We start from the raw sequence: 12,512 nt of genomic DNA, 5'->3' as shown, positions 1-12,512 counted from the left end.
CTAGGGTTTTGCCTCATCTCGTAACTTGTGCAGCCATCATAGTCTACTCCATCCCAAATGCCGGCGTGCATCGGCGCGTGGGAGAGCAGGTCTCCGGAACCGTTTGTCCTTGCGATCCAGCACCGGGAGAGGACAAATTAGGTTTTTGGGAAGCGCTCTTCGCGACTGCTCAAGTTCGTCATCACGGGCCGTCTTCCGTCCAAGTCAGGCGGTGCTACTCTTCGTCGTCTCCATCACCGTCAACAGCAGATCGCCCCGAACATCGTCATCAACACTGCCACACCCACACTAGCCAACGAACATTACGTCCAACATCATCTGTTCATGTCTCTTTCAACGGCTGTTGTTTCATCTTCACTGCTGCTCTGCATGTTTTGTTATTCTTCTAGTTTGCTACAATGTTGCATGCTAGTAGTCGTTCCAGTCATGAATTATTTATTGGAATTAATCCTGAACTTGCCTAATTTTCCAACAAGCCAAAGACCTAATTGTAGGCAATTTCCTGAGTTAACTATGCCTAGATTCGCTGATGCACTGAGGTTGGATAAGTTTACCGGTGTTCACTTTAAGAGGTGGCAGGTGAAGGCCATGCTCTGGCTTGCTGCTCTGAAAGTTTTCCACGTTAGTGTTGGTGCTCCAGAGGGAATGCCCGACGAAGATCAAAGAAAATTCCAGGAAGCCAATATTATGTTTGTCGGATGCATTCTAAGTGTTTTTGTTGACTGTCTGTGTGATGCGTACATGCACATAGATGACGAACAGACTCTGTGGGATGCACTGAATGCTAAATTCGGTGCAACAGATGCATCCATTGAACTGTACATCATGGAGAGTTTTCATGACTACAAGATGGTGAATAACTGTTCTGTGGTTGAACAAGCTCATGAGATATAGTGCATTGTGAAGCAACTTGAACTCTTTAAGTGTGTTCTATCCGACAAATTCGTGGCTGGGTGCATGATTGCAAAGTTGCTTCCTTCATGGAGGAATTTCGCCGCAACTCTGAAACATAAGAGATAGGAGATATTAGTTGAAAATCTGATTGCATCTCTTGATGTTGAGGAAAAAGCTCGGGCTAAAGAAACTGCTGAGAAAGGAGGTGAGGTTCAGCCTACCACCAATATGGTGTAGAGCTACCGTACAAAGGGAAGAACAAACATGTTTTCAACAAGCCATCCAAGACTACTACCTTCAAGAAGAAGTTTAACCAGGTTGAGCTAGAGTTCTATGCCTTTGGGAAGCCCAGACAGTTTTCCAAGGAATTCCCAGAACATGCAGACCGCTGAGGGAAAACGAGCTCCAAGACTGTCAACATGGTGACCGCTAGCAATACAGATTGGTATGGTAATTTACCTATTGAGCTTTCAGTATTTCAATCATCTTCATGTTGGATTGATTCGGGTGCTAACATTCATATATGTGATGATGTCTCAATGTTTACTTCTTACCAGGTCGCAAGTGATTCTTCCGTCGTAATGGGGAATGGGTCACATGTTTCTGTTCGTGGCATTGGCCCGGTGGATCTGAAGTTTACTTCGGGAAAAATCGTGCAACTAAGGAACGTGCAACATGTCCCTACCATGAACAATAATCTAGTTAGTGGATCCCTTCTATATCAAGATGGATTTAAGGTAGTTTTAGAGTCAAATAAAGTAATCGTCTCGAGGTTTGGACAATTTATAGGCAAAGGCTATGAGTGCGGAAGCTTGTTTTGTTTTTCCCATTCAAATTTTTGCAATAAGTTCGTAAACCAAATTTGTGCTAGTATTAATGATGATGCAAGTATTTGGCACTTTTGTTTATGCCATATTTATTTCGGTTTAATGTCTCGGCTATCCAGTGTGAGTTTAATTCTGAATTTCACTATTGCCAAAGGTTCTAAGTGCCATAGTTGTGTAAAATCGAAGCAACCTTGAAAGCCTCATATGGCTGCCGAGGAGAGAAACTTGGCACCTCTAGAACTCATACATTCTGATCTTTGTGAGATGAATGTTGTGTTGAAAAAAGGTGGAAAGAGATATTTCATGACTTTGATTGATGATGCGACTAGATTTTGCTATGTTTATTTCTTGCAAACTAAAGATGAATCTTTAGACTATTTTAAAATATATAAAGCTGAAGTTGAAAATCAACTAGAGAGAAAGATCATGCGTCATAGGTCCGATCGTGGTGGAGAGTATTTTCCCAAAGTGTTTGATGAATTTTGTGAGAACATGGTATTATTCATGAGAGGACGCCTTCCTATTCACCGATCAAATGGGGTTGCCGAGAGGAAAAACTGCACGTTGACTGACTTGGTGAATGCCATGTTAGACACTGTCGGTTTATCTAAGGTATGGTGGGGGAGGCTCTATTGACTTCATGTCATGTCCTGAATAGAGTTCCTAACAAGAATAAGGAGGAAACCCCCTATGAGGAGTGGTTTGGGAGAAAACCATTACTTTCTTATTTGCGCACTCGGGGAATGCTTAGCAAAGGTCAATATTCTTATTCCTAAGAAACGCAAACTTGGACCAAAGACAGTGGATTGTGTCTTTCTAGGATATGCTCAACGGAGCATTGCTTATAGATTTTTAGTGGTAATGTCTGAAGTATCTGATATGCACATTGATACTATAATGGTATCTTGTGATGCAACATATTTTGAGAATATATTTCCTATGAAAGATATGCATAGCATTGCTAGATTTTCATCTGAAATAATTCCTACATCTAGTACAACTGATGAATATTTCAAACAAACACATGAGGAAGTCCTTGAGAAGGATAACAATGAAGTTCCTGTAAGGAACAAGAGACAAAGGGTTGCAAAATTCTTTGGTGATGATTTCATTGTATACCTTGTGGACAACACACCCAAGTCTATTGCAGAGGCATATGCATCTCCAGATGTAGAAGATTGAATAGAAGTTGTTCATAATGAGATGGACTCAATTCTTTCCAATGGAACTTGGGAACTAAATGATAGACCATATGGTTGTAAACCTGTGCGCTGTAAGTGGGTGTTCAAAAATAAGCTTAAGCTTGATGGTAATATTGATAAGTACAAGGCGCGGCTAGTGGCCAAGGGCTACACTCAGAAAGAAGGCAAAGATTACTTTAACACCTATTCACCTGTTGCTAGAAGGACCACCATTCGAGTGTTACTTTCCCTGGCTGCCTCTTATGATCTTATCATTCATCAAATGGATGTAAAGACAACTTTCCCAGATGGAGAGTTGGAATAGGAAATCTATATGGATCAGCCTGACGTGTGTGTGGTAAAGGGTGAAGAGAGAAAGGTGTGCAAGTTGTTAAAATATTTGTATGGTCCGAAACAGGCAGCTAAGCAATGGCATGAGAAGTTTGAAAGAAGTCTGACTTCTGCGGGATTTGTCATTAACGAGGCTGGTAGGTGTGTTTACTATCATCATGGTGGGGGAAATAGTGTCGTATTATGTTTGTATGTGGACGACATACTGATCTTTGGTACAAACATTAATAAGATCAATGACGTCAAGTCTTTTCTATAAAAAAGTTTTGACATGAAAGGTCTGGGAGAAGCCAATGTAATTCTAAACATCAAACTTATTAAGAATGAGAGTGGGATTACTCTAACGCAATCTCACTATGTTGAGAAGGTCTTGATCCGGTTCGGCTTTATGGATAGAAAGTATTCTCCAACACCTTATGATCCCAATGTGACACTCAGAAATAACAAGAAAGAAACAAAAGATCAATTAAGATACTCTCAAATTGTAGGTTCACTCATGTACTTACCTAGCGCTACAAGGCCAGATATCTCTTATGCTGTGAGCAAACGGAGTAGGTTCATGTCCAACCCGGGTGATGATAATTGGCATGCACTAGAAAGGGTCTTGCGCTATCTGAGAGGTACTATGAGTTATGAAATTACTTATTCAAGGAATCCTACTGTGCTAGAAGGATATAGTGATTCAAATTGGATCTTCAATGTTGATGTACTTTACGCAACAAGTGGGTATGTATTTACTCATGTAGGCGGCGCAGTTCAGGGTGGACACGGTCCGGGCCGGTCCGGTCCCAGTCCGAGCCGTCGTTTGGACCGGCCGCCGGCGGTCCGGGCCGGACCGGACCGAGCTGCATCACGGTCCTGATTTTGGGGACCGGACCGGCGACGACGAAGCCCGGGCCGGACCGAGCGGACCGACCAACGGCCACCGGCGGCGACCTGCTCGGGTGCGGCGGCGATGTGTGCGACGTGCATGGTTGCTCCAAGGTGTGCGAGCGCCGGCGGCAAGGTGTGCGCTGTGCAGCGCGGCTGTTATTCATGAACTGCTAGCTTTAGCCATTGTCGACCTGCACGCACGGGACGTGCCGATGTAAACGGCATGCACGCATCACGCATGGGGGGTGCCCGATCTAATTAAACGGCATGCCGCACAGGACGCGCAACTGGGGTGCGGTTTTTCAGTTTTCGTTCTCTTTATTCCTTGGGTAATAGCCGTGCCCGATCTAAACGCGCGCCATCCTCGCACAGGATGTTCCCTATTACGGAGTACATGCAAGTAGTGTAGCGCGTGCATGAGCCCACAATTTTTGTCTCTGCGGGCCTTCCTTGATTAGTGGATTAATTTGGACGTGGAGCTACTCGTGGGATAATGCCATGATTATCGGATCGAACCCCGCCTCTTTCGTTCTTTCTTGTTTTCTGTTCGACAGAATGAAAGGAAAGGAAAACTGGATGGAGGAGGGGCGCGGCAGTGCCGGAGGGGAACTCACCGGCGCCACAGCAGGGCGTCGCCGGCGGCTGGGCGGAAGAAGCGCGTCGCCTTCGGTCCGACCGAGCCGGACCGAGCCAAGGCAGGACCGGACCGAGCAATTTTCGGTCTCCTTTTCACGGACCGGACCGGTCAGTTTTTCTGTCGGTCCGGGCTATTTCGGTCCGGTTCACTTCGGTCCACGAGCGGGCCCAAAAGACCTTTTAATCAGGACTTTGCTGCCCTTAAGTCCTTGCACATTAGTTTCTAACAGCAGACTCAGTACTTAATTCCGCACCAAGCCGGCTCTCATTACTAGACAGTAGACAGTGATGCCTCAACAGACTCTTACATAAGGATCAATTGTTAATTTCAATCCCTACAGACTCTAGCTGCACTGACTCAGCTAATCGAACTGCCCGAACAAAGCCTACATGTGGCGTCCTTCCTCCAACATAAACAACCCACATCATGGCTTAAGTTTCAGTGAAAATACATATGCCTTTGATGCTAATAGCTGTCAAAGCCGGCTGCGATACTGCACATAATATGCTCCTATATGCTAACACAAAGTTTAAGTATTCATAAGGATTTAATTAAGATGGATTTGAGATGCAGGTCTTAGGCTCTTAGGTACTGCCTAGACACATAATGGAAGTTACGCTTTTCCGATCAAGACTTGCCGATCTCCATCTCATTGCATATTAGGTTAACAATGTGACACTCATTATTAACGGTTTCTAAACAAGGGACTCGTCATTAGGTAGGCATTACGGCGACACCTCACCGCACTCATAGAAATATACATTGTTCATTTCCATCTAGACGGTAGCTGGACTCTGTACCAACCGCATGTATATATAATAGCAAGAACAACATCACCCACCTAATTCAGCTGCCTGTACCAAAGCCTGCATCAGGGATTAAGATTTAGTGAAAAGGCATACGGCTTTGGTCCTAATATATGGATGTCTGCCGGTTAACACAATGTTAAACCATTTATTGATCTACTTATTATTATTGAGTTCCAAGGCACGACCAAAGAAGAGCAATGGGGCATTTGGCATACCCGACGGCTCCATTCAGCAAGGATTTGGCATGTACTCATCGCGTATTAGTTTAGTTGCAGTGTGACTCATCACTGGACGGGCGGTTTTGCTTCGATGATTGTTAATGACCTCGCCTATTAATGCTGAATTGTTGATTCACACCCTGCCCACTCACAACTACTGAATATCATTTAACCAGTACTTTCCGGGCCTCAAGTCCTTGCCCATTACTAGTTAATTCTGCATCAGGTCGGCTCTTATTACAAAGATAGACATCAATATATCAACACTCTAAGTGTCTCATATAAGGATCACTTGTTATCTACTTCTAAAACGTATTTCAGGGATATATCAACACACTCTCAGGCAGCGTTTAACACTGTGACACTCTTCATTAGTGCTTTTTAATCCAGGGATTCGTCGTCAGCTAAGCTTTACAGCGACGTCTCACCGCACTCATATAAGTACACATTGCTAATTTGTATTTCTAATAGACAGTAGCTGTAATCACCAACCTCATGTACAAACAAACGCTACCTGAACAAAGCCTCCATCACGGATTGAAATTTAGTGACAATGCATATGGCTGTCTGGCTGCTAACGCAAAGTTTAACCATTCATCGATCTATTATTGTGGGTTGTTCTGGCCTGCTGCGTGAGGCAAATTTGGCGTATTCAGCAGCACCATTCAGCAAGGATTTGGCGCGTATTCGCTGCCCATTTCTTTAACTGACAGTGTGACTCATCAGTGGATAGATTCTACACTCTACAGCGACATAGGATTAACCATTCTTAATGTTGTACTAGTAAGTGCATTTCAGTATGCAGAGCAGTGGCCAGTGGGCCGGAAGGGGGAATACTCTACCATTATCGATCTATTATTGGTGGTTGTTGTGACCGCGTGAGGTTCCTAGACACTACGACTACACTACCGACGAACAGCAATGGGGTCATTGGCGTACCCAGCATCTCCATTCAGCAAGGATTTGGCGTACACTTACCGTGCATTCGTTTAATTGGCAGTGTGACACATCACTAATTTCTAGGTTCTACATCAATGATACGGTAAATAATTGTTAATCTGTACTACTAAGGGCATCTCCAGCCGTTCGGCCCCCCAGGGCGCCTAAATAGAGCGGCCTGGAGGCGTGCCGGCGCTAGTTCGGCCCCTGGGGGCGACCTAGCTCCCAGTCACGCCCCCACGCGCCGGCCCCAGGATGCGGGAAATTTATACTTGGTCGTTCCCGCTCTCAAAAGACGCCGCAAATCCGACGATCGGACGTAGTCTGGCGTTACAAAAAACAGAGCGCCGCCGCCATACTCAACCATTTATCGATCTATTATTGTTGGTTGTTGGGAGCTGCGTGAGGTTCCTAGACACCATACTACCAACGAAGAGCAATGGGCTCATTTGGTGTACCCATTAGCAAGGATTTGGCGTACACTTGCCGTGCATTAGTTCAATTCACAGTGATAGGTTCTACATCGATGATAGGGTTAAAAAGTGTTACTCTGTAGTGTACTACCAAAGCGTATTTCAGACATTATGCAGAACAGTGAATTGTTGGTCGGAGGGGAAGATGGTGGGGAGGACAGGTCGAATCTTGGAGCCTTGGAGGTCCTAGGCGTCGCCGCCGGAGAGGAACCGCAGCCCCAGCACAGCGACGGGTACCTCGGTGCGGCGAGCGCGCATGCCAATCGAAGCAGCTGCCTCCCCATTTCCAGCTGCATGCTGCTTCTCGATGGCGGGGCTCCCCAGCCTTCCTATGGGAAACCGCCCAGGCAGAGCACTCTACCAGCCGGCTGGCGACGAGGAGAAGCATCACCCTTCGCGGCTGAGGCCACCACACGCGGCGGCACGGAAGGGGAGGGGAAAAAGATATCGCAGATAAAAGGAATGACTATTCTTTTTCCCTAAAACATAAAAATAAACAATAATAAGCCATAGTAACTGGGCTTTAGGCTTTACAAATCCATAATTATGTTTCCGCACTATTTTCTGGCGAGGCAGAACTTCTGTCTATATATCTAACAAACACACATAACTCACATCAATTGTAGTCCGTCCCATAATATAGTAGTAGGTCCTAAGCCAACATTTATTCACCACTCATTACCAATGGCTAGTGTATTACAGGTTCGAGTATTATTGCTAATGAGTAGTTAGAAATGTGTACGGCAAAAAAGAAATTTGTTCAAAAAGAAAAAAAAACAACGATAAAATAGCTTTATTCACCACTGTAGCTTAATTGCAATAAGTTGTCGTCGAAAGAAATTACACACATAAGAAAAGCTACAAAAACAAGTCGGGAATTTACATGCCATACTCACACTAAAAGGAACTACGTACATTGCATAGTTTTTCTATATAAGCACGCGTAGGATAACTGACATGCACGTGAGAAGCTTAGTAAGCAGATGATCATACCACTGTGTGCTTCGCTAGCGTGGAAAGCTGGCCGAGTTCAAAAACTCTTGCTCCAGACTGTACTTTCCGGAGCTGCATGTAGGTGTTAAGCCAACATTACGGACAATGATGTTGCTCTGTGCATGAGAGCTAGCGCCATTTAGGCACCCAAATGACTTGATCTCTCCATCATTTATGGGAGGAAGTTGACTCCTTAATCTTCTAGTTTTTAGGAGTTGCAACTTCATTTCTACCTCTTTCATGGTAGGTCTTTCTTTTCCTTTGGTTTTCAAGCATGCTTCCGCAACTGAGGCAATGTCATCAATTTCATTCTGGTTCGCTTCTTCTGCAACCTGGGGATCCATGATTTCCAACAGAACTCCCTGCTGAAGTCCTTCCACAAAGTAATGAGCCAAGCTTTGTTTTATACCTTGTTCATTAATAAAAATTGGCTTCTTTCTCATCAGAAGCTCCACCAGTATAATTCCAAAGCTATAAACATCACTCTTCTCACTTAGCTCCCCAGTGTGGTAGTACTCGGGGTCTAAGTAACCAAAAGTTCCTTGTACAATTGTCACTACATGTGTCTGATCAAGCGATAAAGACCTCGAAGCACCAAAGTCAGAAACCTTGGTAGTAAAGTTGCCATCTAGGAGTATATTGGAAGATTTGACATCTCTATGGAAAATTGGTATTGCAGCAGCTGAGTGGAGATAAGCAAGAGCACCTGCAGCTTCTACAGCAATCCTAATTCGATCACCCCGTAAAAGTAAGCATTGAACACTTACATCAATGTGAAGAAGATCATATAGTGTGCCATTGGATATGAACTCATAAACTAGCAAAGGAACTTCTGTTTCGAGACAACAACCAAAAAGCTTGACCACATTCCGATGAATGATTTGTGACAGGATGGCAACCTCGTTGATAAACTGGTCAATCTCAGTTTGCTCCACCAGCTTAGACTTTTTTATGGCCACTACACGTTGATCAGATAAAATCCCTTTGTAAACTGTCCCATGTCCTCCACGGCCAAGAATACGACTGGCATCAAAGTTGTTTGTTGCTTTATCTAATTCCTCCAAGGAGAATATCTTTGTTTTATCTGTGGCACTTTCATCTAATATTAGTTGTTCCAAGAGTAGGCCTTGATTTTTCTTGAAGTATGCCCTTCGTATTCTCTTTTGTATGCCTCTCTTCCACTTGCTGATGAGTACCGTTGCACCAAGCGCAAGTATTATGGCACCAAGGCCACAACTAATTCCAATTGCAATACCTATACATCTAGTAGTAGATGTCAAAATATGTCCTTTGCAAGTTGCAATTCTATTTAGATAATTAATTTTGATATGACTTACCTAAGAGAAGATTTCGTCTCTTTGCTGATGTCACACATCTCCCTTTTATTTGATCAAACTCTTTTCCATGAGTGCAACTTTGACAATTGTAGCCTCCAGGATAATTTTGGCATGTGCCATTGCAAGTATTCATCAACGAACACTCGTTGACATCTGTAAATGGTAAGTATGTGAGAAATGATTGATGCATGAAAATCATTGGTAGTAAATGTGGAACCAAAGCTAGGTTACCCTTGGCCTACCAACCATCCTACACACACAGAAACTACCTCCATACATCAACGCGTTCTCCAAATTCTGCATGGGCCATTATTGCTTCTAAGTACATCTTAGTAAACAACCGAACTCTATAGAAAACTAACATTTCACAAATATGTTTATTGCCATATATGTTAATATAATTTTATTTTCCATTTCCGTGAGGCAAACTTACATGCTTATGTGTATGCCATTGCCACTAAAGATCTTCAAGTTTTGCCAGCACACATTCTAAAAGACAAAAGAAAATGATTGTATAACATTAATTGTGTACATGATGGTGGTATTCACCGTTAGCTCAACCAACAAATCTCAATTAGGGATCAAGCCCTATTTTGGCATGTCCATTAATTAGGTAAACTCTAGTTCTTGTGTGTGCCTAAAGTCATTTAGCATAAGGTACCTTTTGAAGTAATAAAATGATCACCCTCCCGCTCTCTACATGATGTGATGCACACAACTAAACTGAGCCAGTTCTATGAGTATTTGTAGTATCCACCTATTTAGCACAACTCCACTAAAAAAGGAAACCAACTCTTTGCATCAAGATGACTGAAGAATTGCAACACATTAATCTCGCTAGATGTATCATTGTCTATATTTCAATCAATCATTTCGTGTACTAGGAAAATTATGCATGTGGTTGGATATAAATTTGTAATGGAAGTTGCAGCATGCTTACCTGTGCATCCATCCAGTGTGTATGGATTTCCCTCATAACCTTGAGAGCACTGGCAACGATAACCAAGCTGCATCATCCCATTACTGAGGCCACGGGTGACAAGAATGCATTTGCTATTGACACTACGACATGCGTATGTAGCCCGTCTTTGCTTACTCATAGCTACTGGACAGGTTAAATTATCAACAGACCACCACATCTTCATATTATATTCTTCTGATAAATAAAAACCATATTCCTCATAGTTGCCACCTAGTTCAATTCCCCCCTCGCCTGTATGAACTAGTACCGTCAGCTCTTCGTCGTTGTAGCCCGAGTTTTTTTGTGTTTCCCTAACACTAAGATATCCTTCATTCACTGAAACGTTGGCCACAATGTATTTGGCCCTTTGATCAAGAATTGTGACGTTTTCTGATGTACAGTTAAGTCGAAACTTTTCAGTAGCATAGCAACCCTTTTCGAGGCCAAAAGGGAAGGGGATGCTAGTGTTCCCACATAATCTCTTGCAACCTCCTTCGAGATTGGGATTGTAACTTTCTGCAGGTAGATTGACAAAGGAAGAAGTTACACTGGGGAATTGGCACATGAGAAGTTACATTAGGAGCATGGGAATGAATGGCCATTCTATCTATACTAGAGATACGCTTTTGTTATAGCATTAATTAATGATACCAATTTAATTGTTAGCTAGAACATTAGACTAGTCATAGTGAGAGTAATATAGGTAGTAACATGCATCCTGTGCAATGCCAAATGGCACATTTGAGATCTGGTATTGTATTAAATGAGGAAAGAGATGGTGGTGGTAACATATTATCTTACCATCACATAGCTCTACCCAAAATAATGAGTCTACAAGCTAACAAATGCACCCATCTATGACACTTTGCACTATGAAGATAGTAATATAGACTAATTTCATATGCATGACACTAGTTACTCCCCACTGTGACTAGCCTTATAAAGAAACGTGCAACTTGTTGTAAACCAGACCCATTAATCGGGTGGACATTGACGAAAACAACTTAAGTCTTACTGGCACCTTGACAATAATTCTCCACTACTAGAGACAATAGGAGAGTTGTTAGTTAAGTAAACCATGTACCACTAGTGAACAATATAATCAAAAATTGTAGTACATCTTAGTGTGTCATAATATTTTGAAGAAACGGCGTGTACTGATTCCGAACTTCCGTGACAGGCAATTCTGAGTCTTGGGGGCAAGAAAACAATTAGTGCTTGTCTTGTTGTAGCAGTGGCTATATTTTACCTAGATGCAAAGTTATTAAAGTTTTTTAGAGAAAAGGCATCGGCCGAGCCCAAAAAAGGGCTCGAACCTAGCCCGGCTTTAAATTAAAAAAGCCATCAACCGGCCATGATTACACAAACCACATTACATAGAAAAGGAAACAAAGCGGAGCAGAGATACATAGTGCTGAGAGGAACGGCTCAAAGGCAACAACAAACAGTGTTGCTACCAACGACCACTGCAATGCCAAACAAGCAAACCAAACTAAGGCTACAGGAGGACAGCAACTGCGGGCTTGTATCGTGCCGCTGGCTGCAACTGCACAGGCAGACAAGAGCATCACAAGATCTGTCTCTTCAACCGCAAAGGGCCACAACCCTTTCACCCGGGCTCGATGGGAGCCGCACCGGTGGTCGACAGAGTAGTTCCACATGAACCCAGACTAGGGTGCCGAGCCACCAGAGGGAAACAGCATAGGCAGACCCACATGCACCGGAAACCGACCAAAAGAGCACCGTCGCCAAAAGCCGCAGGAAAGGAAGTCGGTCGCGAGTCATCGAACGAAGGCGAAGATCCACGGAGAAGGCCGAAAGGGCAATGCCACGCATTGGTCAGGGATTGGAGCACCGCAACCGAGACCACAGCGGCAGCCACAGAGAAGACCAGGCCGCCTCACACCGTCACCGCACCACCAGCAGCTCCACCCCACACGAGCAAATCCCCGGAAGACGCCTTCAAGAAAGAGCACGGCACCGGATGTCACCGTCGTCCAAGCAAGGGGATGGCAGGTC

At 43.8% G+C, this 12,512-nt stretch overlaps 1 protein-coding gene across 1 annotated transcript in view; it reads right to left on the bottom strand.

Annotated features, from left to right (window-relative positions):
* Positions 1-7,971: 7,971 nt before the first annotated feature.
* The window catches only part of LOC119325360 (wall-associated receptor kinase-like 5), a 6,334-nt gene continuing 1,793 nt past the window's right edge, over positions 7,972-12,512 (bottom strand). Inside the window, exons 2-4 of the mRNA XM_037599114.1 lie at positions 10,473-11,009; positions 9,533-9,685; positions 7,972-9,450 (exon numbers count right to left, since the gene is read on the bottom strand). Of these exons, the coding sequence (XP_037455011.1) occupies positions 8,210-9,450; positions 9,533-9,685; positions 10,473-11,009 (1,931 nt within the window). The 3' untranslated portion in view covers positions 7,972-8,209. The remainder of the gene's footprint in view (positions 9,451-9,532; positions 9,686-10,472; positions 11,010-12,512) is intronic.

Source organism: Triticum dicoccoides, chromosome 6B (genome assembly GCF_002162155.2).
Source record: "Triticum dicoccoides isolate Atlit2015 ecotype Zavitan chromosome 6B, WEW_v2.0, whole genome shotgun sequence".
Classification (NCBI taxonomy): Eukaryota; Viridiplantae; Streptophyta; class Magnoliopsida; order Poales; family Poaceae; genus Triticum; species Triticum dicoccoides.
The sequence above is the reverse complement of the archived record's forward strand: the minus strand, read 5'-3'. Positions and strand labels throughout refer to the sequence as shown.